The sequence below is a fragment of the Neovison vison genome, chromosome 6, assembly GCF_020171115.1.
Source record: "Neovison vison isolate M4711 chromosome 6, ASM_NN_V1, whole genome shotgun sequence".
In the NCBI taxonomy this organism is placed as follows: Eukaryota; Metazoa; Chordata; class Mammalia; order Carnivora; family Mustelidae; genus Neogale; species Neogale vison.
Window position 1 is genome coordinate 173,849,720 of NC_058096.1, and position 26,593 is coordinate 173,876,312.

The 26,593-nt window shown below is 51.0% G+C and overlaps 1 protein-coding gene across 2 annotated transcripts; it reads left to right on the plus strand.

Moving 5' to 3' along the window:
• Window positions 1-549: 549 nt before the first annotated feature.
• On the plus strand, window positions 550-26,200 carry SSUH2 (ssu-2 homolog). Of its 2 annotated transcripts, none has more exons than XM_044255232.1 (12): window positions 550-577; window positions 10,195-10,293; window positions 10,689-10,770; window positions 12,314-12,446; window positions 13,607-13,667; window positions 14,675-14,799; window positions 15,822-15,884; window positions 17,394-17,479; window positions 18,831-18,923; window positions 19,508-19,613; window positions 21,375-21,482; window positions 25,978-26,200. In XM_044255232.1, exons 1-12 carry the CDS (start codon window positions 550-552, stop codon window positions 26,122-26,124), a joined length of 1,131 nt encoding a protein of 376 aa, XP_044111167.1. In that variant the 3' UTR covers window positions 26,125-26,200. The 2 variants fall into 2 exon arrangements, with proteins under 2 accessions (XP_044111167.1, XP_044111168.1); XM_044255233.1 differs by having other exon boundaries at window positions 12,317-12,446.
• Window positions 26,201-26,593: the final 393 nt, after the last annotated feature.

Consider the following 26,593-nt stretch of genomic DNA (forward strand, 5'->3'; position numbering starts at 1 on the left):
TTTATGATCCCAGCCCCATTGCTTCCCCAGTGAGAGAAGGAGGTTGAGGCACAAAATTTCAGAGACCGCACCCATATCATCTCCCCCAGGGGAGGGAACCTCTGCGTTATTACATTTCTCTGTATCCCCTCTGCCTGCCCCAGCAACACTGAGAAGCCTGCCTCCGACGGATGAACAAGCCAGCACTGTGGTCAGGAGCTCCGACTTGAGAGTCAGATCAATGAGAGTTTGAGTCCTGGCTCCAGAAAATGGGCATCCTCAAAGTGGACAAAGGTGACAGAGGACACAGGTGACGAGAAGCACCCCATCAGAGCCGGACAAGTAGAAGCTCTTCTGACTAGGAGCTCCTAGGAGCCCTGTAGATTGGGTCTGGAGCAGCAGCTCTGATGGACACTGTGCTTCCCCAAGATGTTTCTGAAGTCTGTTGTATTCAAATTGGGTAACAATGGGCCCGGCATTCTGGGAGGGGCCAAGGGTGGTCCCTCAGATCCCAGCAGCCAGAGGAGCCCACGGGTAGGTCAGACACCTCCTTGGCAGGACGTCTGCACCATGGACAGGGATCTGAGTGAAAACGACAGTAAGTACAGCCGGAGGCGGCGGGGCCGGGGGCGGGTTCCTGGGGCGCCCACATCTGTGGCCAGCCCTGATGGAAATCTTCCCTCTGGCCTCTGTGCTGTTTTGGGTTCTGGGTCTGTGTTACTGAGAGCATCCTTCCTTCCTTCCTTCCTTTCGTGTGGAAAGCCCATTTGCCGCCTGCTGGCTATTGTACCACTGTGTGCCTCTGGGCAGTGGAGGAGGATGGTAACAAGCAAGACAAGAACTTTCCACCCTGTCCATGGTAACACCGTCCCAGTCTTGTATCTTTCGATCTTCTTTTCTCTGGCTGACCGTTCCCCACCCCTCTCTTGCCCCAGTCGCATGTGAGCCTGACTACCACACTTGGGTTCAGTTCTGAGGTGAGGTTAATTTGAAAGACATTCCTGGAAGGTCTTTATTCGTGATCTTCCTCTTGCCAAGAGGCATGAGTTCATTATTGCTTGAAAAACACAGTCCTGGTGAGCCCAAAATTGTCATTCCTGGGACAGAAATACAATGGAATCTAAGGGCGATTGAAAGAGATGAAGACAGAGGTAGCATTTTAGGAAGAAATGTGCCATGTTTAAAGAAAAAAAAATGTTTGATCCTGAATTTGGAAGGGGCAGTGTGGTAAAGTGTCAGATTGGGGATTGGGAGGCTAGAGTTCAGGTCCTGGCTCTGCTATGAATTGGCTGTGTGATCTTGGGCAGGTCATTTAACCTCTCTGAGCCCCAGTTTCCCCATCTATAAAAGGAGATGGGGCAGAAGTTCCTAATTTGAAGACCATGAAGGTGAGGGCAAAATGTTGTATGAATGTAGTTTTTTTGGGGGGAGAGTGCAGTCCTCAGCTTCCATTTGAATCCTGGCAAGGCTTGTCACATTAGTACATTTTCGTGGTTCCTGAACTTGGGGACTTTGAAGGTCCCTTGCAGGTCTAGTACCCTTGTCTTTAATGTAGGTATCTGAAAGCATTAAGTTTCAGAGCTGAAATGGGATATGTAATAAACCCATGTGAATCTCAGCAACACATTTAAAATTTTGTTGGAATCCTGTTTCATAATGAATTGGGAGACTGTACAGAGATATCATGTATTTGAGCTGGACTTAATCTGATCTCTGATATATTGGAAATTGTGTAGTCATAATTTTATAAACTTCTGCAAATAATGAAATACAATTTTTCCTCTTTGAAACACTGCTCATTAGCAGTCTTGTAGTTTACAGTAGGAGTTTCTTGGTAGCAATGGGCTAGGGTCGGATCTGGATTCAGATCCAAGCTCTGCCTCCTAATTGTTGGTTGACTTTGCTCAAGTCATTTAACCTCTCTGAGGTACATGTCTCACAATAAAAATATAGATCATGTCATCTGGAAGAATTGGTAAAAGATTACTGGATATGAAGTGCCTCCAGCATCATTCAGAGTTAAGTAGACATGGAAGAAATGTTGATTCTAGAAAATTATCAGATTTTGTCCCCAGAGTTTGGAAATTAAACCGCTATTAATGACAAGTATTATCACCTGCAGTGTTTCTGTTTGGCACCTGCCTTTTAGTAAGCCAGGTGAGACTAAGGTTAACTCTTTAGTTCCCTTAAAATTCTAAATGCTAATCCTGTCATAGGGTCATCTTACATGCTGGTTTCCAATATAATCAAACCACAGGTCTACTGCATGGGACAGAATTGTCCAGAAAAGATTTAGAAGCAATGCTGATGAACTCTGGGACCAGGTCAGTATTTGTCCAGGTTTTGGAAAGGGAGCCCACTGCAGGACTTACATAATTGCAATGCCCCTCCTTAGGCAAGAGATGGCTGCCCACTTTGTCCCAGTTGAGTTACCCTCCTCAGGCACAAAAATGCTGTTCCCTTCATTTTCGAGTCTGGAATGTGGGCAGCTTTAGAGAGAGATTATATTCTTCCAGTGACACACTGTGGGACTAAAATTAGGCATGGATGGAGACATTCTGGAATGTGGCGTCCATGTGAAAGTAAGCACAAAGGCCTCTTAGCTCAGTCTTAGCTCTGATAGCATTTGGCTCCCGCAGCACCTCCCACCATTGGTGGTGATACTTCGGTGATGGGTTGGTCCCCCTTCCATAGCAGAGGGGGTCAAGTGTTCTTTCCTATGCCCAGTTGATCTCTCTTTCCCTGGCACTTCAACTCTTTGCTCTTAACTTCCTTCCATTCCCCCCCAAGGCTACTCAGAACAGTTCTGTTTACTGTTTAAAATAAGAAGTCTTCAGAGTTTTTTCTTTTCTAGCATGACTAGGTCCCGTTATTCTGATGGGCCCAGGTATAATGTGGTTTCAATCACTCTTCTCTAAGAGGTCCTAACCCAGAGATGAAGAAGAAAAATCCCCTCCCTTTTTCTAAAAACCATATCTCTTATAATACAGCTTGTTTTAGTACAGACTGAACTCCCTCCCAGAAATGGTGTGCAAGAGAGCATCTTCAAGTCAGACGAGCCTCATCCCCATAACTTGAGGAGGGGGCTGCTGTGATTGATGCTGGGACCGTAGGACCTAGGTGGCAACTCCTTACTCCTGGGCGCTGATAGCTGGGGAGGGGGAGCAATGATCCGAAGCCACACCACTGTTACCATCAGTGATCCAGTGCTGAGAGATGGCCTGGGTGGCTCCCTTGGTACCCTGGCCAGCTCTGCTCCCCAAAGACTTAGTCTTTAGTGTTCCTCCCAGTCCAGTTCTGAGTTGGAGAAGAGAGACTGGAAGAAGCTATCAGGGTAGCTTGATGGGAAAGATACTGGGCTTTGTGGCAGGGCCCAGATTCCAAGAGCCTTGGTAACTGACCATGGGGGCTTTTGTGTACATACCTTAGGAGGGAGGCAGGGCCACGAAGAGCACAGGCCCTCCTTGCCAACTTGGCCCTGACCTTCTTCCCAAGAAGGGGAAACTCTTAATGGAAAGATAGAGTGTCCTTTTCTCTCTTTTTTTTCCCGAGTGCTCCTCCCAGTGACTGTATTCCCTGAGCCCTGTTGTAGGGATAGAAGACCAGAGCCCTAAAGAATAAGGTGACTTTCCCCCCAGACTACACGGAAGGCTAGCTATTTGGTGCTGTCCTCATGGCTGGGGGAATACAGATGGACATACTGCTCTACCTTCCAGGTGTTCAAAGCCTTGTGCAGGAGGAAGACCTCAGCTGGGCTTTTTCTAAATAATTCTTAGAAAGCTGTTTGGTAGAAACAATAACAAAGAGCAGAACAGAGGTTGGAGGGGTACAGGTAGAGGGAAGCACGCCCAGGCAGGTTCTGTAGGAGGTCAGGCCTGGGCCAAGTCAGGTTGAAGGAGGGGAGGGGGTGTGTCCTGAGCAGGAAGAGCCGGAACAAGGCCTGGGAGAAATGGCACAGTGTACGTGCCAGGATGGAGGCCAACATCAGTGTCCCAAAGAGATAGGCCAGCCCTTGCACATCCCACCTCCGACCCCCGACCCCCGTGGCCCTGTCTTGGCCTGGTGACCCTTCCTGAGAAGCAAGACTTCCACATTCCAACTAACTGAAGGTTTGTGGTAATATTCGCTGGGTTCTCTCTTGGCATACCAGAGGGACCTGAAGATCTCCGAGGACAAATTCGTCCTGGCCTTCTCTTTGAGGCTGGTCTCACTCCCACGGTCGGCCTTGTGTTTGCTCTCCCAAATATGTTCTCGTTGTCTCCCGCACATCTGTCTCCTCTCAAGCCCCAAGCAGGCTTTTCTCTCTCCTCCCTACTTTCTGCTCTGCTCTTTGTCCCCACCCCTCCCCAGCCACTGGGACTGTTTTCCCTTCTCTCACCCTGTTCTGGACAAGTGGGGAGGTTTTCTCCCCGCATCAGAGGAGGACACTCCATGAGTAATAAGGGTCAGTTAATAAGACAGGGCCTTCTCTGCTAAGGGCTGGAGCTCAGATGTTAGCCAGGCACTGTGGTGGGTGCCTGGGTGGCTCAGTTGGCCGGGGGTCTGCCTTCTGCTCGGGGCATGATTCTGGGGTCCTGGGATGGAGTCCTGTGTTGGGTTCCCTGCTCAGTGGGGAGTCTCTTTCTCCCTTTCCTTTTGCCACTTTCCCCTGCTTGTGCTCTCTCTCTCACTCTCAAAAAGAAAAGAAGAAGAAGAAGAAGAAGAAGAAGAAGAAGAAAGAAGAAGAAGAAGAAGAAAAGAAAAAGAAAGCTTTAGACTCTAGTAAGCCACTGTGGTGTTTAAAAGATGGGTTGGCCTGGTCAGCCTTTCTGGTCCTGATATGAGGCTCTTAAATAACATAGCCAAGACTCTTTTCTTTCTCTTGTGATCAGCTGACTTTCCTACTTTCATTACTTTAAATTATGGTAAGATGCACATAACATGAAATTCGCCATCGTAACCATTTTTACCTGTGCTGTTGCGCGATATTAAGTACATTCCCATTATTGTGCAGCTGTCATCACCACCGATCTCCAGAATCCTTTCCTCTCTAACCCCATTCAACAATTCCCCCCTTCCCTCTCCTCCTGGGTCCTGGCCAACCCCATCCTACTTTAGGCATGTGTGGATCTGACCCTCCGAATCTCTCCTGTTCCATCTTGCAGCATCATTCGAACGATGATGCATTTATGTGCGCTGACTGTATGTGGAAAGGGGGGGTTCTCTGTCTGAAAGGGACTCTCACCCCCGTCGGAGGAGACAAGGGAGGAAACAAACAAAATTGGGAACAAAACAAACAAAATGGCAGTGGGGAGCCATCTGAGTGGAGAGGTGGCCTGCTGTTAGTGCTTTTAAGATGATTAGCGCTGGAATCAGAGGCAGAGGATATGGACTCCTTTTATCCTTGGAAATAAAGGGAATGACATTTTAAAAAGAGGAAGTTAAAGAGGTTGTCCGTTAATTATACCTTGCTTCACAAGAAAAATTCCTTTCTACGCAAAAGAGAAATTGCTTGTGGCTGGTGAGTACTACCTTAGAGACATTGTGCAAAGCTTTCTCAGCCATCACTTGATGTCATTTGTGGAGCAATAGGGTGTTCAGCAAAGTGGAAAGGTCATTGGCTTAGAGTTCAGATCTGAGACTTGTTTTATTTTTTTTTTTAAGATTTTATTTATTTGAGAGAGAGAGAGAGAGCATATGAGCAGGGGGAATGGGAGAGGGAGAAGCAAACGCCCTGTTGAGCAGGGAGCGCAATGCGGCGTTTGATCCTGGGACTCTGGGATCATGACCTGAGCCAAAGGCAGATGCTTAACCAACTGAGCCACCCCAGGCACCCCAGGACCTTAGTCTTAAGCACTCTTTTTGGCTCTGCTGTGAACGTGTGAGCTCGTTGCCCCAGATCCCTCCTCTGAGTCTCATGTGCTTCTACAAACGGGGAGCACAGAAAAACAGTGGTTGTCATTAAATGCAGAAAAAGATCACACCCGTGCCATCCCTTTATGAGCCACGGGACACAAGGCATGTATTAAGGTGATGTGGCCTAGTTGCAACTCAGCCCCAAACCTGTAGAAACAGTGATGTAGCTTGGGGGGAACCCCCTTCGGAGTGCTCCATGCTGGGCGTCACACAATGACCCGTGACGTCCACGTTCCTGTTGTGCCCGCTGAGGTTGGCTCAGGAAATGACACATCTGCCTGTAGGTCAGCCTGGAGCCCTTTCTTTTTGTCCATAAAATAATGGTGAGATTAATTTAGTTCTGACGAATCACGACTGCCCCGAGAGGTCAGGGTGACTCCTGGTTGATGGATGGAGCTCTGAGTTTCCCACCTCTTATTCTTCCCCTCTTCCTGCCTCTTTGTTTGGTTTCCAGCCGGACGTCACAGTCGTATGGCATTTCTCTGTCTTCTAGCAGCGGAGAGTCTGGATGCCCTAGCAGACCCAAGCCCTCCAGCTGGGTGGGGGCCCTCCCTGGGGAGAGGGCTCTGAAGGTCTTGCCTTTCTTTCTGTGTTTGACATTTTCACGTCTGGCTTAAAGGAGCACAAAGAAAGAGGAAGACCCTCCCTCCTTAGGTCCAAGGCATTGACTGAACGTTTCTTGAACACCAGGCTCAGGGCTGAGGGCTGTGTACACATTGTCTTGTTAGATGGGCACTAATAGCCTCTGCTCTGTTTCACAGCTGGGGGACAGGAGATTGAGTTCTGCAAGGATGTGTGGCTGGCACAGTACCAGGCAGTCCATGACTCAGGCGTATCAGAGCCCAGGTTCCTAACCACCGTGCCTCAGGAATTCTGATGCCGGAATTGGCTTGGCTGCAGTCCAGCCCTGAACCTATCCTGAATTCTGATAACCGGGCTCATGGGAACTACAATGACGTGCATGGGCTCTGGTCCCAGAAGGTTCAAATTCCAGCTTCCCTCTTTCTGACCCTCTCTCAAACCTATCCATGAGTATCTAGGGCAGGGTGGGCAAAACACAGCTCAAGGGCCAAGTCTGACCCACTGCCTGTTTTTGTCAAGTTTTATCAGCATAAAGCCATGCTTATGCAGTCGTGCATTATCTGTGGCTGCTTGCAGCTGAGTTGGATAATTGAAACAGACCATAGAGCCCACAAAATCGACAATGTTTACCACCTGGCTATTTGCAGGAAAGGTTTGCTGATCTCTGGTGGCTAAAACAGCTGAAAATGCTAATCCACTTATGGGGAGCAAACAGTGTTCAGAACCAAGGTATGAATGATAATTCCCAACGAGTGACCACCTCTGGGCTTTCAGTACACGTCGGCAGGCGCCGATGTGAAGCTTTGGGCTAACGTCCCTTTGCATCACATCCATCTCCACCCCAGGTCTCTCACCTATTTCTGCACAGAATCATTTGTTGACAAAGATAAGCTTTCCTGCTAAGAGGAGCCCTCTCTACATCTGCACACATTCTTCTATTTCAGCTTCCTTTGTAAATTTCCTGCAAGGAGAAGCCGTAGAGAGGCGTATGCATTCCTTATTGTCAGAGGACTCAGACATTTCTAATTTGGGGGGAGTAGAAGAATGAGATGGTTCATTTGTCTAAATGACACCCCTCTCCTCCCTTCACTGTGCTTGGCCGCGGGTTTCAGCATTCCTCACCACCTGCCATCCCATTTCCTGAGATCCTCAGCTGCTCCAACTTAGAACAAGATCTGCAGCTTCTTCCGGCCTCTGTTCTTATTAACCGTGAAAGGACAGGGTGTATTATTTTTATTTTTGTAGAGGGAAAGAGCTCTAGGCTTTAAAGAGCTGGGGAAAATTAAAAAAAAAAAAAAAAAAAAAAGGAGGGATCTAGGGGGTGAGATGTATCAGCTGTTGACCAGAGTGTGTTCAGTAACTTCATGCTCATAGAATTACTTTCCTCTGACCGTTTATCATCTTACCCTTTAAAGTCAACTTCCCGTGAGCAAGTTGGCCACTGGAAAGATAGAGCTGAGGGGTTCTTGTCCCTCAACATGGGAGCTACAGGGAATGGGTTTGAGGGGTGGACCAGTGGGATGGAACTGAAACAGGGAGCCTCTAGCCTGCTCTGACTTCACTGCTGTGCAGCCTAGGACTACTGGAGTAACCTCTCTGAGCCTCAGACTCCTCACGGCGAGCGGACTTAGAATTTCCTGCCTTCTGTATCTCCAAGTGGGAGGGTGGAGTGTAGCAGCAGGGTGGGGAGATGCTTTATGAGTTGTCCAGGGTTTTTAGGATCCAGTTCTTTTTTTTTTTTTTTTTAAGATTTTTATTTGTTTATTTGACAGAGAGAGAAATCACAAGTAGGCAGAGAGAGAGAGGTGGGGGAAGCAATCTCTCTGCTGAGCAGAGAGCCCGATGTGGGGCTTGATCCTAAGACCCTGAGATCATGACCCAAGCTGAAGGCAGTGGCTTAACCCACTGAGCCACCCAGGCACCCTTAGGAGCCAATTCTTATCTTATGCTTTCCTCCTTGGAGTCTCAGGGCTATGGGGATCTCTGTCATAGCCTGGAAGATCAGGTTGAGGGCTTTTTTAAACTTAAATTTAAATTTAAAAAGTGAAGTATAATTAACATGCAGTGTTCTCTTAGTTTCAGGTGTAGAAGATGAGGTTTTAACAGCAGGTAAATAGTGAGGGTTCTTCTGCAGGGGCTGCCTCATGGGAAGTACTTGGGAAGAACAGGGTCTTTGGAGAACAATGAGCCTTGGTTTGAAGCCACCTCCATCACTTACAGGCCTTGTGATCTTGGGTGAGCCACAGCCTTTCTGAACCCCATTCCCCCATTAGGAGAATGGGGTGACAAGTGTCACTTTGGGCCATCTGAGAAGTAGACACCCAGAGGGCATTCCATGTGTCAGAGGTCCCTTGGAAACACATGCGGAGGAAACGAGGAGCGGGAGCAGGTGTGGGCAGCGACCTCCTGCAGAACCACACTGCAGGGGGGACACTTGTGAGAGGAGAGCGGGAAACAAGGAGCCTCAGGCTTCGGTGTGACGCCAAGAAAGTCTTGCTCAGGTCTGTGGGGAGTCCCAGGGCAAAGACTGCTTGTTAGGGGAAGCCACATAAAGAAACACTCAGCATCTCAGTGCCTTAAGACAGCCCCCATTTTATTATAGTTCATGGTTTTGTGGGTCGGGAATTTGGGCAGGACTCAGCTGGGTGATTCTTCTGCCCCTTGTATAAGGGGTCTGTCTTCGTCAGTGTGAGTTGCTGTGACAAAACACCATAGGCTGCCTGGCTTAAAAGCAAACATTTATTTCTCACGGTGCTGGAAGCTGGGAATCCCAAGATCAAGGCACCGGTAGACCTGGGGCTGGTGTGAGCCTGCTTCTGGCTTGCAGCCAGCCGCCTTCTCACCGTATACTCACAGGGCAGAGAAAGAAAGAGCCCTAGTCTCTTTCTTTTCCTGCCAGGGCACTAATCTCACCACAGGGCTCTGTCCTCATGACCTCATCTAAACCTAATTGCCCCCCCAAAGGCTTCAGCTTGTAAGCCCATTCCCTGAGGAGGTCAGGACTTCAACATATGAATGTGGGGGGTCAAGGACATGCAGCCCATGACAAGGTCACTCCGGGGTACTCAGCAGGCAGCTAGCCTGGCTGGGTGGGGCCTCAGTGGCTTTGCTTGTGTGCATCCCGTGTCTCAGCAGGATGGTGGAGTGGCTGGAAGGCTGGGCTCTGCTGGGCTTCTCTCCATGTGGTCTCCCCACTAAGGCAGCCTGATGTCTTACACGCAGCTCAGGGCTCAAGAGGGCCGTTTAAGACAGAGGCAAGAAGTAGAAGCTGTGGCCTCCTCATTGCTTCCTTCCACCGTGTTCCCTTGCTTGGAACATTTTCAAGCTGCCCGGGGCCAAGGTGAGGAGATGCAGATACATGTCTCAATGAGAGAAGCATCCAAGAAGTGAGAGCATTGCTAATTCAGCATCTGTCCCCTGGGGTCATGGCGTACAATCCCGTTTCTAAAGCACCTGTCGTGGTGGCCGGCCCAGAGTAGGGACCCAGTGAGCAGGAGCTGACTTCCTGAAGGTTTTTCTCATCAGGATTATTCGTGCCGCTTCTGTCACACCCCACCCCATCCGTGCTTGCCCTACAGATGTGTTCTGTGTCCCACGGGTGCCCGAGGGAGACTGGCTTGGTGAAACTGTGAGCCCGTCCAGTAACGCACCCACCCTTACTCAGCAGCTTCTGGGTGACGCCACCACTGCTGCCCCCCACCTCCCTCCCGGAGGTTCAGGCCTGCCTTCCTTCCACAGGTGTGGTGGACCTCAGCTTTGAGGCCGAGAGTCCGCTGGCACCCCCTGCTGAGCTCCTGGAGAGATTGCCCAGCTATGACTGGCTTCTTGAAGGAGGTGGTAAGTCTGTGAGGTCTTGGCTCCTGCAGTCTGTTGCTGGGGCTCATGCTGGCTGGGGAGACGTCTCTGGATCAGGCCTGTCCTGGGATAGCTCATCTCTCCCGTGGGGGTCCTGGGAAGCCTCTTGTTCCCATCGGGAGGGAATGGGAGGACGGGGGGCCTCAGCCCTGTGTCCACAAACATTCTATGACCATATCCATGTGCTTTTAAGGCTGGAATCATGCTGCTTTGAGAACCATTCTTCTTGCATTAGATACATTAGCGTGGGGGCTTCTTTTCCTTTGTCTCATTCAGCCTCACATTCAGCCACTTTCCTTCTTTCCTCCTTTCACCCCACAAACACCTGTGCCTTTGAGCTAGGCTGTTGAGTCCCTGACCCCTCCCCTCTCCCCCAGGACGGCAGATATTCTTCCCACCTCTGGAGGCTCCCGGGAGACCTTTGGAACAAAGGTGCTGGTCCTCATTCATGGAACACAGGTGAGCGGGGGTACCATCGCATCGAATGTTACCCTTGGCCCCCGAGAGCCCTCCTTGGGGATTTTTGGGTCCACGGATTTCAACCCTACTGGTTCCTCCGGATCCCAGATCTTCTGGATCAGATTCTCCAGGGACAGAGGCTGGGAATGTGCATTTTACCAAGCTCCCCAGGCTGTTTGGCTATCAAGCTGGGGCTGAGAACCAGAGTGTGGACCAGGGGTTGTAAACTGTAGCTCCTGGGTCTCATCCAACCCACTGCCTATTTTTGTAAATCAAGTTTTATCAGAACAGAGCCACACTCATTTGTTTGCTTACTCTCTGGGGCTGTTTTTGTGCTACACCAGCAGAGGGGAGTGACTGAGGCAGAGACTGTATGGCCCAGGAAACCAGAAATATTTACTCTCTAGCCCTTTACAGAAGAAGAAGAGACCCAGGACTCTGGACAGAGCTCCAGCTTTCCAGCCTGCTTTGGCAGAGAGAAAGTGGAGCCCCCCTTTCTGGGTCCCGCTTCTTGGCTGGGTGGCTGTGTCCTGCCTCCAGGGAGTCTTCTGGATGCTCCTGGCCCCACTGCTGCCTGGAGCGCCTCCCCTTCTCCTACCTGGTTGCCCACCTCCTGTGCCCAGGGCAGACCCCACTTCCTCCGTGGAGCCCCCTTGGTCATTCTGGGCCTGACACCTCCTGCAGGCACACAGGTCCCTCCGGTCCACCAGGCCAGGGGTGCTGGTGACATCCCTTTGCATGAGAGGGTGTTACTGTTTGGAGTCGGGCTAGTGTGGAGAAATAAATGAAGATGGCGGGGAGGAAGAAGGAGAGAGCTCCTGCTTTTTGGAAGCGTTGGCAGGAGAGGACTTTGCTAGGAGGGGGCACGGCAGCTGGGCCTCAGGGAAGGGTGTTCTAGGAGGAGGGGAGGCATCCAGAGAGAAGGTCAAGGAAGGGGCCACTGGTTCCACTGGTTGTGTCCCTTCACACCCACTGTCGCTGCAGCCTAGCAGGCTCACGGTGGTCACTGTGGGACCACCGTCAGGTAGCTCCTGCCTGGGGTCTTCCTATGAACACTGCTCACAGCTCCTCTGGCTGAGGTCAAGGTCTCCAAGGACAGGCATGTGGTCTAGCCTAACTTTGCCTCTTTCTATTTGTGGGACATCTTGTGCATACCTCGGTTTTCCTCATCTGCAAAGTGGCGATTGTAAATGTAAATGTACATGTAAAATATAAAATGTATATTCCATCTTAAAAGTGTGTGTATGTGTTTGAGTTCTGAGATTCTCTCAGCCCTTCTGTGAGCCCTGAGCTTCAGCTAAAGCAGTTTTGCTGTCCTCTAGAAAGCACTGTGTCCCCGCAGGGGACGTCTGTTCACACAGCTCCCTGTGCCAGAGACACCCTCCCCAGATGGAGCCCCGAGTCCTTGACCGCTCCGGTGGGCCACAGCCAGGCCTTTCCCGTTCTCCAGGCTTCAGTTTCCATCTGCATCAAGGAGGGGCTGGCCGGCCTGGAAGAGCTGGAGGCCCTTTCCTGAGACCCTGCTTCTGTGCTCTGTCCCCAGCAGAGTCCCTATGGTGACAGAGCAAGTGGCTCGGGAAGCCCTTCTCAGCTTTGTGAGCTCCAAATGCTGCTACGGCAGCGCGGCTGCCGGTGACCTCATCATCCAGGAGCTCAAGCAGCAGACTCTCTGCAGGGTAAGGGGCCTGGGCCTGGGGGGCACCCGGGGGTGTCTCAGACGTTAGGTCCAGGGTGGGCAGTGGCCTGTGTGATGTCAAATGGAGAAAGGAGTCTTGCGGGGGGTGCTTTTGAAGAGGGGTGACCCTGCTTCTCCGGTCTGGGGTCCACTGAAAAGCTTGAATGTGCTGGTGCTGTGGGAGGCACATCACATATTCACCTGAGGAGGTTCTCAGTAGCTACCCTACGTGGTAGATAGGACGGTCACCTGTTCACGGGGAGGAACTGGAAGTTTAGAGAGGCGAAGTGTTACTTGCCCCAAACGTACAGCCAGAAGTGACAGAGCTAGGACTCTAACTGAGGTTTGCTGGCTCCAAAGTACATGTCCTTAAACACGTGACTAACCAGAAGGGGTGGGCTGAGAAGCCTCCACCTAGTCTCCTTGATCCCCCAAGTCCCATCTGTCCCAAGTAATCATTTCTTCATTACCCTTGGGCCTGAAACTCTGGATAGACAAGGCCATGGGACAGATTTTAAGTTTACACTTCCCACCGACACAACCATCCTCCGGTGGGTGTACAATCACACAGAAAACACAAAAGCCTTACAGGGAATGGTTAGAATGGGAGGCTGGGGGAAGAGGCTCCAGTGAGCTGTGTGTCCTTGGGCAAGTCAACCGGCCTCTCTGAGCCTCTGTTTCCTCCAGGGTCAAAGGAGGAGCCAGCTTATGTCCAAGACCCATTCCTGTTTTGTGATTTTTGTGGATGAGATCAGGAAGGAGGCTCTTGACATCAGGCAGAAAAATTCCTCCTAAGAAGACGTTTGGAGAAGCTGACTCCATCGGCCTCCATCTATTAAAGGGCAAATTGCTGCCCCACAGCGGGCCTTGTAGAACATTCTGGGTATAAAGAAATCAGAGGCTGACACTGCCGCATTTGTGAGCCAGTCAGGAGAGACTTCCTGGGGCTGACTGATCTCCCTGCAGCTGTCTGGGGGTATCTAGAGCAGAAATCATTCTTGCCAGCTTGTCCTCAGCAGCCTACGGTGCTGGGAGTGGGGTCTTTCAGCTTCCCCTCTGAGGCTTGGCAGGTGGGAAGCTTCCTCGTTTTGTAGAATGCTGTCTTCCCAAGAGGGCATGAGTGTGAACATGCTGGGTTTTTTTTTTTTTCTTCCTTTGTAGTATCGACTAGAGACTTTCACTGAATCCAGAATAAGTGAATGGACATTTCAACCCTTTACTAGTAAGTGAAATCAGTTTAATTGGGAGCAAATCTGACAGGTGCTGGTGGAAAATATCAGGACACGTCTTAGCCACTAACCCTGAACAAGAGACCCTTCGGCTTGCAGCCTCGGTTTCCCCATCTCCTGTAACATGAGAGGGTGGGCTTTCATCTCGGATTTTCCAGTGCTAATCTCAGCAAATCCTTCCTGTCTGGGAAGTGGTTTGCAGAAGGACCTAAAGAAGTCCAGGGTTTGCCTTTGGTCGCAGACAAAGGCAGCATGTGTGCTTGCACATCCGCCAGCCTTCAAGGCCACCCCCGGTGCCTCCCAGGGTCCCTAGGACCCCATTCACTGTGCCATCCCGCCTGCTGCTGAACCCCTCTTGGAGGCTGAGCATTCTCTCTGGGAAGCCCCATGCCCTTGCTTGTCTGCTGACCACTCCAGTTCATCCTTCAAAACTCATCTCCTGTGTCACCTCTTTCATGAAGCCTTTCAGGATTTCTTCTTCTGCTTCTCCAATAGAAGGAGTCAGTCTTCTGAGTTTATGCAGTTCTGGTCCAAAGCACTCCGCATAGCTTGTGACATCGTATGGTGGTCATCGTATGGTGGTCATCACTGTGCCCTATCTGCTTGAATGGACGTGCAGGGAGGAGGACGAAGGAGATGGGGATGGTCACGATAGTGATGGTAGTTCTTGTTACTGATCCCTCGCATGGGCCAGTCTGGTGCTAAGCATTTTTATGCCATCTATTTAATTTTCACTACTGCCCTCTCTGGTGGGTGCCCTATATTTCCCTCATTTTGGAGATGAGAGAGTTGACGGTCGGAGAGGTAAGGTAGGTCTGTTCATCTCCAGCACTTGGGTGCTTAAGCGTGGACTCCGAGGGGCTCCTTCTCTACCTATCCCATAGCCCAGAATCTTGCCTAATGCCTGGCATCAATGAAGGCTCCATACTATTTGGTAAATGAATGAAAGCTTGTCCTTGTAGCTGTTCACCGACCTTACAATGATCCCTTTCTGTGCCAGACCAGTCAGTGGATGGGCCGCAAAGAGGGACCTCCCCCAGGCTTTGGGACATCAAAGTCCAGGTCCCCCCGATGTTTCAGGAAGACACGAGGAAGTTTCAAGTCCCTCACTCATCACTGGTCAAGGTAACGTGATTGTAGGCATCTTTGCCCTTCTCTCTGGGAAGGCTATTTCCTAGACAATGTATATTTCCTCAAACTTTAACTCTTTATAGAGGAACCCAGAATGCAGGCTGGTGGTTCATTCCTTGGCTATCAGTAAGGCAAATTCTAAGGAAACCCAGAGCGTGGACTACAGACCCATACAAAATTCCACGCTTGTTAAGGAGTAGTCACAAGCGAAAGGATGATTCTGATTCCCAAACTGTCACCTGCTTTAAGCAGTGAGTGTTCACATTCCTAGACCGGCAGAGTATTTTAAATTTATTTTTGTTTTTTATCTTTGCCTGACAGTAAACAGCGGAAGTGCTGAATGAAACAGATATAAAATAAAGCTCAAGCATTATTTGGATTTTCAGCAAAGTCAGTAAGGGACAGAATTTGACTTCTGTCCTGTTTTATAGAAGTATAATCACAACTCAAAGTGAGGATAACCTAATGGATTACAGAAGCACAGAAGAGAAATCTCCTATCATGTTCTCATTGCTGCTTTAGAACTTGATTCAAGCATGTAACTTTCCTCTCTGAGTTTTTGTAGCCTCATACAATGAGAGCTTTGTGAGGTCCAGAGAGGGTTCCCTTCTTTTCTCAAGAATGATTCAGGGATTAGATTCCAATAGCTAGCTTGTTGCCTTCCACAGAACTGCTGTGCATTTTTTTGGGGGTGGGGGGGTAATCTATTCTTAAAGACCTCTTCACTACCCAATGGGCCAAGAACATCGGCTTTTGTGGATTAGCATGGGATCACGAGTTAGGACATGGAGCTTGGAGTCTGTGGACTCTTGGAGTCCACTGGGCTGTGGCCCCGAGGAGATGGCAACATGATTTCCTTGGCTTGGCATTCAAGGCCCTTTGGAATCCTAGGCAAATGAGAATGGCTATCTTCCCACTCTGGGCCTGGTGATGCCATGGGGTGGGTGTGGGGCTGGTGAAATCAGGAGGTGTTGGTGTTTGGGAAACTGGAGCCAAGGAGAGCATTTCACTTTTAGGAATGCCACAAATGCCATGGGCGTGGGCGTTACAAGTGCAGCGGCTGCCACGGGGCAGGCATGGTGAGTCCCGCCTGGGTGGCTGCTGGTGTTAATGATCCTGTGGGAAGAGGGTCCCTGCGGGGATGGAGGGCTGGGCTGGGGAGGCCTGGGGCTCCTCCACTAACAGTGTGACCTGAGGCAAGTCACCCTCCCTTTCTGGCCTCCATTTGCTTATCTGTAAAATGGGAAAGTGGGATTGGGTGTTTGTTACTGGCCTTTGTTCCCTTTGATGGTTTATGGTTCATGATTTTAATTCTTCTTTTTCTCATCTGTCTCTAAACATTCATTGAGACTGAGTCTCCGCTCAGTGCTGGGCCTCTGTAAGAGGACTCAGACCTGGGGGCCTCCCCACCAGGGACCCTCTGTCCTTGGGGAAGACCAACAGGTGACCAGCACATAATAGTATGCAGTGATGAGTCTAAGAAAGTGAAGTTCAGGGGGCTCCGAGAGACAGAATAGACAGGGTCAAATTACCACAAACTGGGGGGCTTAAAATAAGCGGTATTTATTCTCTCATGTTTCTGGAGGCTGGAAGTCCAAAATCAAGGTGTGAGCAGGGCTGGTTCTTTCTGGAGACCCTGAGCCACCCCACCAGCTTCTTGTCCCACGTCCCCTCAGGCCTCCTTGTGGGGGCCCACCCTAGTCCAACATGACTTTGTCTTAACTAATGACACATGCCAAGACTATTTCCAAATAAGGGCACATTCTGAGTTCTCGGGTTCTCCGGTGAAGCACTCTCTTCAGAACCCTCCAGGCCTGCTGACCCTCCCAGTGGGAAGCCCACACTCCTCACGTGTACTCAGCTCTCCCCCTTCACTCTGATCTGTTGGACATATATTGACCCCTTGCCATGCTAAGCCATACCTTCATCCACCTTCTCTCTGCCCACCTGCCCTTCCACACTTTGGATGTCCAACTTCCGCCTGCTGTGTGTTCCTCTGCCTACTCACGTGCCACCTGTGGGGCCCACTGGTGGCTCCCCACCCTTCTGTCTCCTGTGCCCTCACTCCTGACATATGCCTTCTCCTGGCCTTCCTGGATACCTACCTGTGGCCTTTTTCTTCCTCTCTCCACCCCTGCTCCCCTTCCTCCCCTCCCTTCTCCCCCAGGCTTTTCCTGGAAGGTCTCCAGAGTCCACTCTGAGCCAACTGTGGGAGCATAGCCTGGGGGACTTTCCAAGACCAAGCTCCTCATCCCCAGCCTGCCCCTCTCTTCCCAGTCCCTCTGGCCATGGCCATTTGGTCAGGACGCAGTCTTGGGGGTTGTGGGGCTCCGAGAGGAGTAGGTGAAGATGGTGTCCCAGGAGAAACACAGATGTGAGTATGTCATGTCTCTGAAGGCTGCAGCTGGAGGGGCGCAAAGATACGCAAGGGTCACCCCTCCCATCTACCAAATGAATGAGCTGAGGCCCAGGGAGAGGATGTGGCTTGTTCGAGGACACCAGGTTAGGATCAGAAGCGGGTCTCAGGGTGCCCTTTGCTCATCTTCTCTGGGAGGCCAGCGGGGGCTGAGGCTGTGGTGTGTCCGCAGGTGAGGTGCCCGTCCTGCAGCGGAGCCAAGCGCAAAGCCAAGCAGTCCCGCAGGTGTCCGATGTGCTCAGGGTCTGGCAGGCGGAGGTAGGAGCGGGTCTCCCCAACCCTGAGGTGAAGGACTCTCACTTACCAGCTTCCTTGCTTTTCAGTGTCTGCCCTTCTGGAGGCCATCAGGTGCCCTGTTGTGTCACTCTTGTGCCCCGGAGTGCTGTGCTTGGCGGGTGCTCAGGAAATATTTGTAGAGTGGGTGAGCCTTCCTGCAGGCTTGCTATTTTGAGATGAGACTGGAACTCATCTGGCAATCTATGGGTCAGACGTAAAGAAAGAGTCACTGTGGAGAAGAAGGGAGGGGGTGCTTTAAGGAGGGGAGATGTCTTCCTGCTTATATGCTGGGGACACGAACACAGAAAACCACCTGAAGGTGAGATCTGTAACTCTTTGAGGATCAGGACCTAGGCAAACCTTATTTATAACTCACTGCAGGGTCTGCATGGAGGAGTCAAGAACAGTTTGGTGATTGACTAAATAATCAACAAAGTTCCATCTCTGTTCACAGGGCTTTGTAAATAGTGGCTCATTGCATTTTGTAAATCATGTCCATAGTGTATTTATAAATCTTGAAAGAGAAACAGGAAACCCGAGAGTGAGACCTCACAAAGTTGTGTTGGTTAATGATACTTTTTGGCTCATTGAGGCCTAGGCCATCCTTCTAAGAAGGCAGCTAGCAAAGCTTTGGCAGACCTGCCACCTGTGGTAGGCAAAGAAGGTCTTTGATTTGCAAAGAAGCTCAGTTTTCTTTTGTCCAAAAATGAAAGAATCCTATTTCAAATGAGCTTAACAAAAAAAAAAATTCCGCCCTTGTAACAGAAAATTCTGGTATTATATTTCTGGGATGGCTTCAGGTTCAGCTGGATCCAGATGCTTAAACAATGTCACCAGGACTGTCTCCACCCTTACCCTGCTTTCCTTTGTGTTGTCTTCATTCTCAGGCAAGCTGTCTCTTGTGGGGACAGAGGGGACAGCCGACAACTCCAAGCTTAGTAACCTCAGTCAAAAAGGATATCCCTTTCCTGATAGTTTCACAAAAAAGTTCGAGGGCAGATCTCACTGCATTCCCCAGGGTTGTGTGTTCATCTTTGTGTCAGCCACTGTGGCCAGACATATAGAATAAGCTAATGGGTTAAGCCCAGGTCCCCAGCTGGTCATAGAAGGGGTGGGGCAAGCCCACAGTTCCTGTGGTCAGGGTGGGAAAAGAGTGGTCGCCAAAGGGAAACTGGGGCATTGCCACCAGAAGCAGGAGGTCTAGATGGTGGGCAGGGGGAACGAATTGAGGCTCACTTTAGTCCACCTCTATGAGAAAGGATTTGGCCTGGGCCTTGTAGAAGCTGCCAGGCCCCTGACTACCCGAGTGGTGTTGACCTCATGCCCCTCTCAGGTGCAGCACGTGCTCAGGGAGGGGCAGCAAGACCTGTGCCACCTGCAAAGGGGAGAAGAAGCTGTTGCACTTTATCCAGCTGGTCATCGTGTGGTATGTGGCCGTGTCTCTATACTGTGGCCCAGTGAGGTTGGCTGGGGGATTTGCCCAGGACTACTTTCTGCGGAGAAACTCCATTTGGCTGGGGCTTTCACAGTGCAGGCACCTGTGCAGGAAGAAAAGGGCTTCAGGCACCTTGGGAAGGGGAGAGGTCCTGGGAAAGGCTGGGGGTTGGGGAGACGGGGTGGCTGGATGCTGGCAGGCTTTACAACAGACAGACCCGAGTTTAAATTCTGCCATTGCCGCCTTCTAGTGCAGGCAGCCACTCAATGTCTGGGCGTTCCCTTCTGGGAAGAGTCCCTGGGTCTTAAATCCCCATGTCAGGAAAGGCTCCCATGCATTCCGGGTTTCTTCTGGAGGGCATGGTGTGAAGTGCTCACAGGTGAGGACAAAATGAGCTAATAGAACAGAGCTCTCAGTACTTTACCGTTTCCCCATGGTACAGGTGACGATGCTAATGAGCTCGCCCGAGGTCCCAGCAGTAGTAATGCGACCCTCCAGCCCAGGTCGGCCTAATTCCGAAAACATGCTCTTACCCCCATACTGTGTACTCCATTCCTCATCCTTTCCCCGTCCAGGAAGAACAGCCTGTTTGAGTTTGTGACTGAGCACCGCCTGAATTGCCCTGGGGAACTCCTTGCTAAAGCCAAAGGAGAAAGCCTCTTTAAGGATGAAAACACCATGGTAAGGAGGGCTTCAAAGACCATCACAAGGGAAGCTGGGTTCCCCTCCCACCTACACATTCCCCCCACCCCCCTGCCCTCCCAGGGGGAGGGCTGCATTCTCCTGGAGAGGCAGGCTGGGCTGGAACAGGGCTCAACCCCTCCTTTCCTCCCCCACACTTTGACACAAACCTTGAGACCCTCTTCCCATACTAGGCACTATTGTAGGCTGTGGGGATACTGTAAAACCACACGCTTGCCCTAGTGGATCTCATAGTCTGGTGAGGGAAAAGGTAATAATGTTTCACTCCAATGTCAGATGGTGGTAAGAGTCACTGAAAACATGCAAGCAAGGGAAAGAGACAGGAATGGGTGTGGTTTCGGCTGGGGGCTGGGAAGTGACACGGGGCAAAGACCTGGACAGTGCCCTTGGGGTGTGGACCCTGTGAATTTCTGGAGCCGAGGTGTCCAGCAGAGGGAGGCCTTGAGGAACAGCAGAGGGTGGGACAGGAGGGATTTAAGTTGCGCAGAGCAAGGACCTAAGACCCGAGAGGTGTCAGCGGTCAGATCATGGAGGGTCCTGTAGGGCAGGTGTTGGCAAACACTAGCCCTTGGCCTGCTTTTATAAATAAAGTTTTACTGAAACACAGCCATACCTGTTTGTTTACATATTATCTGTGGCTGCTTTCCTGCTGCAAGGGCAGAGTCTAATAGTTGAGGCAGAGACCTTATGACCTACAAAGCTTAGAATAGTTACTAAGTGGCCCTTTATACATTTGCCAACCTCTGCTGTAGGCCTTGGCAGGGAGCTTAAGTCTTTATGGGACGTCTGAGAGGGCATGTTTTCTCTAAGAGGGTCAGGTGCTCAGTTACCTTTTTCTTCTTTTCTTTTCCTTTCTTTCTCTCTCTTTTAACCATAAGTAGCCTTTTCACATTGGCTTCTTTGACTTTATAGTTTGTATTTTAAAAAATTGAGGCATAATTAACAGACCTTGTATTAGTTTCAGGTGTACCACACAGTGATTCAATATTTGTATGTGTTGTGAAATGATCACCACAATGTCTAGTTAACATCCCTCACCACACACAAATTTTATTTTCTCATGATGAGAACTCTGAGGATCTAGACTCTTTGCAAATTTCCAACATACAACACAATATTAATTATAGTCACCACGTTGTACATCAGTCCCATCCCTAGGACTTACCTTTTTACCACCTTCTCCCATTTCACACCCCACAACCACCAATCTGTTTCTGAATCTATGAGTTTGTTTTTTAGATTCCGCATGTAAGTGAAATCATACAGTATTTGTTTTTCTCTGATTTATCTGCTTTAGCATAAGGGCCTCAGTGTCCATCCCTGTCGTTGCAACTGGGAGGGTTTCCTGATTTTTTACGGCGGAATAATCATCTTCAGCCTCCTTTCTTTGCCCCAGTCAGTCTGGCTTCCTATAGGCTCAGGTCGGGCATGTCCCCAGGAAGCCCCATCCCCCGCCCCAGTGGGACAGCGGCAGAGGGGTGCTGGGTGAGACAGTGGGCTGCAGGTGAAGGAGTGCTCTGTCCACAGTCCCCCTTTCTTGGCTGGAATTCCTGAGGCTGGCAGGATGGTAATCAAAGCCCCCGGGAAGTTAGACAATCCCCACCCACTCACCGGGTGGCCTCGGGCCCTCCTCCAACCCTGCCTGGGCTCCTTTTCCAGCCCCTATGAATCAGAGCCGCAAGGCTCCGGGTGCTGACTCCCTGGGCCAGGCCAGCGAGGTGGGCTGCATCTCTCCTGCAGGTGTACCCCATTGTGGATTTCCCGCTGCGGGAGATCTCTCTGGCCTCGCAGAGGGGCATCGCGGAGCACAGCGCCGCCCTGCCTTCCCGCGCACGAGTCCTTCAGCAGGTAAGTGCGGTGGGCACTGGGGGCTGTCGGGAGGCTCTGGGGCCCGGGCTGGGGCCCTGAGGGTGCCAACTCTCTAGTCACAGGAAGGAATGCGCTGTTCCCTTGGCAGGGGTCCCCTTCCAGAGAAGGGAGCAAAGGCGCCAGCTAGGGGAAGGGTGGAGGAAAGGAGTCCCAGTTTCGAAAGGGGAGATGGGGGAGTACTAGAGACCAGAGGCCATGTGGCCGGAGGGCAGAGAGCAGAGCAGTGTGGGGCCGCGGGCAGGGGGGACCCCTGGGCGGACCCCTGGACGTAGAGATTAGGATTCTTATCCTGAGAGCAATGGGAAGCTACTGTAGGGTTTCAAGCAGGACGGTGGCTCAGCATGATTTTGACTCTAACCCCGTGGGTTAGAATCTTCAGAGAGAGAGAGGGAAAGTTCAAGACTCGGGGTCCTGGGCGAGTCTGGCACCCGGGGTCCTGCCCCTCAGAGCCCCTTCTCCTGTCGGGGGAATGGCTTCAGGCCTAAGGGTTGCTTTGGCGCTGTGTTGGGATGGCCACTAGATGGCGGTGGTGCCTGTTGAGGCTTTAAGGGGTCGTGGGAGCACGGGGCTGGGGCGGGGAGCTGGGGTTGGCCCCCGCTGGAGCTCCCTGAGTATTGTAGGCTGGGCTTATATCCTGGTTTTCTGTGTCTCACTGTGGTCCTGGACCAGCCACTTCCTCCTCCCTGAAGTCCGATTTCTCACCAGTGAAAAAGAGATGTTTCCATCACCTCAGGGTTTGGTAGAGATGCAATAATTTGCTTTAAATGCTTGGAACCTGGTGCTCAAAATGTGCCTTTCCTTCTGGTCCCTTTTCATTGAGTATTTCTCTTTCTCTCTCTCTGCACATCTCCCCTGTCTGCAGGAGAGTGAAGGGTGCATTTAACTAAAAAGTAATGATAGCCATCTTGGAGTGGCAGTGGGCCTCAGAAAGCATGGATTTGGGGCACTGCAAACTTAAAGGCCTGCCACAGCCGGTGCTACCACGGTAGGGGGAGCCGCCTTATCCAAAGGGGTGGGCCACGACTCATCTTGGTGCAGGCGCAGGGCAGCGATTTCAGATCTCTGAAACTCCAGATTTTTTTTTAAAAGTTATTTATTTATTTATTTGACAGAGATCACAAGTAGGCAGAGAGGCAGGCAGAGAGAGAGGAGGAGGAAGCAGGCTCCCTGCTGAGCAGAGAGCCTGATTCGGGGCTCGATCCCCAGTACCCTGGGATCATGACCTGAGCTGAAGGCAGAGGCTTTAACCCACTGAACCACCAGGCGCCCCTGAAACTCCAGATTTTTATATGACCCCTTCCAATTTTTCAATACAGAGAACAAAAATTTTAAAATGCTGGGAATACTGAATGGGCTGGGGGGTTGGCTCTAGCGTGCCGGCTGTAGTCTTCTCCCCCCCCCCCACCCGCCTAGCCCCAACCCATGCTGTTTCCAGCTGGGAGAGTGGAAGTAACTTACCTGAAACCACACAGCTGCTTAGTGGGAGAGCCCAGGGGAAGAACCCACTTCCTAGCTCCAAGCCAAATGCAATTACTCGCTGCATTCGAGATACACAACTCCTTGGAAGCCAATGCGGGTTTAGGGGCACGTCCGCGGAGGGGGAGTTGGGGCCAGACACACCGCTAGGACTGGTCGCATCCTAGGTTCGTGCATGTGCATGGCTCCAAGCTGCGCTCTTCCCTTCTCAGGGCCTCAATGTCCTCATCTTTAAAATGAGCTGGGTTGGACGTTGCCTTAGGTTGGGAGCTGCAGAAGCAGCTTCAAGATGAGAGCTTATGGGCAGGACATTTATGAAGAAAGTGCTCTCAGGAGAAAATTGTGAAGGAGTAGGGGAGCCAGAGCCAGAGGAGGGGGGAGCAGAGGTCACAGAAGGGCGCAGTGTGGCAAAGGTCCAGTCGCTGCCCCATCCCATGGGAGCTCTGAGTACCAGGCAACTGTGTGCCTGGAGATGAGGGGGCTGGCCTCGTGTTGTTTGGCACCATCCAATCATTGGGCACAATTTCCTAGGCCTGCTGTGCTCCTTGCATGTGAGGGGAACTCTGTATCTCAAGGACAGGACCCTGTGGAAGAACAATGGGCTGTGAGTAACAGAGAAGAAGCAGATGTGCAGGAATGTGGGTGAGACAAGAACAGAGTCTGTGGAAACCCCCAGAGCATCATCCCATCATCCCTGTGGGACTTTGCTCTTGCCTCATTAGTATTAATGGTGTGGGTCTCACGAGAGCCCCCAGAACTGGGGTATTGATTACAGGAATGGGAAGAAGATAAGGACTTGATTTTAGCAGCTTGCAGACACTGGTTATTCTGTGGTTCTTTTACTTCTGAAAGTGACCCTTTGAGTCCTTTTTGGGCCCTTGATCTGGCAGCTGGGGCAACTGAGGTTGAAGAGGGCAAGTGAGCTGCCCAAGACCACACAGTGTGTCTGTGGCAGCCCTGGATATTTGGAGACTGTCCCCTACAGGACAGTCCTGTCTTGGGTGACACAAGCCCCCTGTGAACCAGTCCCGGAGCAGGGAAGGGTAAACCAGGGGCGGGAGGGATTTTATTAAAAGGGAGTACCATGGGAGAAAATGGCTCTTTTGTGAATCTTTCTGGACCTGCATCTGTAGACAAAGATGCTTGCTGATATTTGGTTCAGGACTGAGAACTTAGCACATGGAGTCAGCCTGAGCACACACCTGTCATGACAGTGTGTCCCCTACCCCCATTCCAGTGCTCTCAGACATGGAAACTGCTCTCCTGGGGAATGACCAAGGTGTGCCGACACATCTGTGGCTGATTACGAGGCAGCCACCTGATGACAGCTGATGTCCTAATCAATCTGTAGCTTCACATCTGGAGGCCTTTTGACTCCAAAGCAAATAGAGGCAGGAGGGGGTGGAACCAGTATCATTTTCCATTTGATCTTGGCAGAAAAGTCTGGAAACAAGAATGACCATGACCCCAATGCCCCAGGTGCTTGGAGCAGTGATGTGGGCTCCCACCTTCTCTTGTCTCCTGGTGCCTATTTTGTGTCTTCTATAACAGAAAGGGGGTCTTCTGCCTTATTTCCAAAATTACCACTTAGACACCATTTTCTGGCATATGGAAAGTCTCCGGATCTCATTTGGTGATCTCAGCAACTCTGTGGCCTAGAAGCTTCTATCCCCATTTCCTAGAACAAGCAAACACTAGATCAGGCAGGGACCTTCATGGAAGAGGCAGTCCTTGACTCTGAGTCCTCTCTTCTGCCACAATATCACACTGCCCTTCGGCTGCCCCTCCTGTCCAGTGGGGAGCCTCCTTCTCAAAATCCCCTGCCTAGTCTGTTTCCCCTTTTCCAGTGGCCTCTGGACCATCACCTATGGTGATAGGACTTGGGGATAGGACTGTCCCCAAGGAGTGAAACTTCCTGAAGTAAAAAGGTCTAACCCTGGGCCATCCACACCACCTCCCTTTGGGTTTGTAGACCCCTAGATGTGGGTCTGGGACAAAGAAGCCTCTCATGTAGACGAACTTTGGGGTTTTGATGCAGAGCCTGGACCACGGGACATCCCTGAGGAAGCTTAGCTTCGGTGCTGAGGAGTAGCTTTCCTCTGCACCCAAAGCAGAGGAAGGAGGGTATTTCAGTAGGGTGCCAGTGTTCTCCTCCCAAGGTGGTCTTCCACATTCCATTGGGGGGGGGTCCCACAGTTTCGGAAGAGTAACTGCTGAGAAGATGCCAGAGCGTGAGAGGCCTTCAAAGGAAGGTAAGTGCAGGACCATGGTGAGGTAGGGAGTGTCCTGAGAAAAAATGTCTGAAGTGGACCACCAGATTTTGGAATTTCTTTGATGTCATTGTTTTATTTTAAAATTTAATTCAAATTGTATAAGTTATTCCCTAATATCTCCATTGCTGTATTAATGTAGAGATGGTTAAAATGACTTTATCTTCCACCTTTCTCTGCCCTTCCTCCCCATCTAAAAAGTAACACTTCTTTTTTAAGATTTTATTTATTTATTTGACAGAGAGAGATCGCAAGTAGGCAGAGAGGCAGGCAGAGAGAGAGGGTGGGGAGAAGCAGGCTCCCCGCTGAGCAGAGAGCCTGATGCGGGGCTTGATCCCAGGACCCTGAGATCATGACCTGAGCCGAAGGCAGAGGCTTAACCCACTGAGCCACCCAGGGGCCCCCAAAAAGTAACACTCCTGAAAGATGTCCTATTTGCCTGGAGGCTTACCATACATCCCGGGACTCCCCTGGGGATGACTGTGCCCCCACTTTGTGAAACGTAGCATCAGATGGTGGCTAAGGCTGAAAAGTCCGTTTGGAGGAGAGCTTAGTGTGCGTGAAGGAATGTAGTAGGAGATACACCTAGAAAGGCACACGGGAGCCGAAATGCCAACTCCAGAGTGTGAACTTCACCCCCAGGTAGTAGGGAGCCACCGAAGGTTGTTGAACAGGCAAGTGACTTGACTAGAGCACTGAAGTTTTTTCTTGGGCATTTGTTTCCCCAGCGCCAGACCATTGAGCTGATCCCCCTCACAGAAGTGCATTACTGGTACCAAGGACAGACTTACGTCTACTACATCTACGGCACAGACCACAGAGTGTACATGGTTGATTACCCTGAGCGGTACTGCTGTGGCTGCACCATCATCTGATGGGACCCAGCCATCTCCAGAGCCGGGAGGTTACTCATCATTGGCTACATCGGACAATCCTATACAAACCCTGGGGTGTCCTTCTAGACACTTGAGCTTATCATCTGTCAAATCCCTGGTCTTTCCAGAGCTTCTCTGGTGGGATCCATCATGCATTTAACCTACAAGAATTCAGCTAGGCACATTTCTTTAGAACACTGTGGACCATGATATGCAAATGAGCAGTTACACCCTTACCTGCCACGCCCCACCCCGGGATTCTGCATATCCCTTTCAGTTACTGCTGTCTCCTGTGGAGTCTGGCCGAACTGCTGGTGGGGTCCTGCTCACAGGAGCAGCAGCCTTTAGATAGGTGTCCAGCTCCCTTGGGACTGCATGGAAGACAAGAGGAAATTGAGACGTGAAACAGGATGTGAACCAGGAGGACAACCTTCCAGGCTCAGACTTTGTTTGCCTCCCATGCCGGCTG

What these genes read in the sequence shown, in the direction of transcription:
- SSUH2 (XM_044255232.1), top strand. Translation starts at nt 550, where the DNA reads ATGGACAGGGATCTGAGTGAAAACGACA. An exon ending in GACATTTCAACCCTTTACTA is followed by an intron (nt 13,668 to 14,674) that starts GTAAGTGAAATC and finishes TTTCTGTGCCAG; the next exon opens with ACCAGTCAGTGGATGGGCCG. An exon ending in TCAGGGTCTGGCAGGCGGAG is followed by an intron (nt 17,480 to 18,830) that starts GTAGGAGCGGGT and finishes TGCCCCTCTCAG; the next exon opens with GTGCAGCACGTGCTCAGGGA.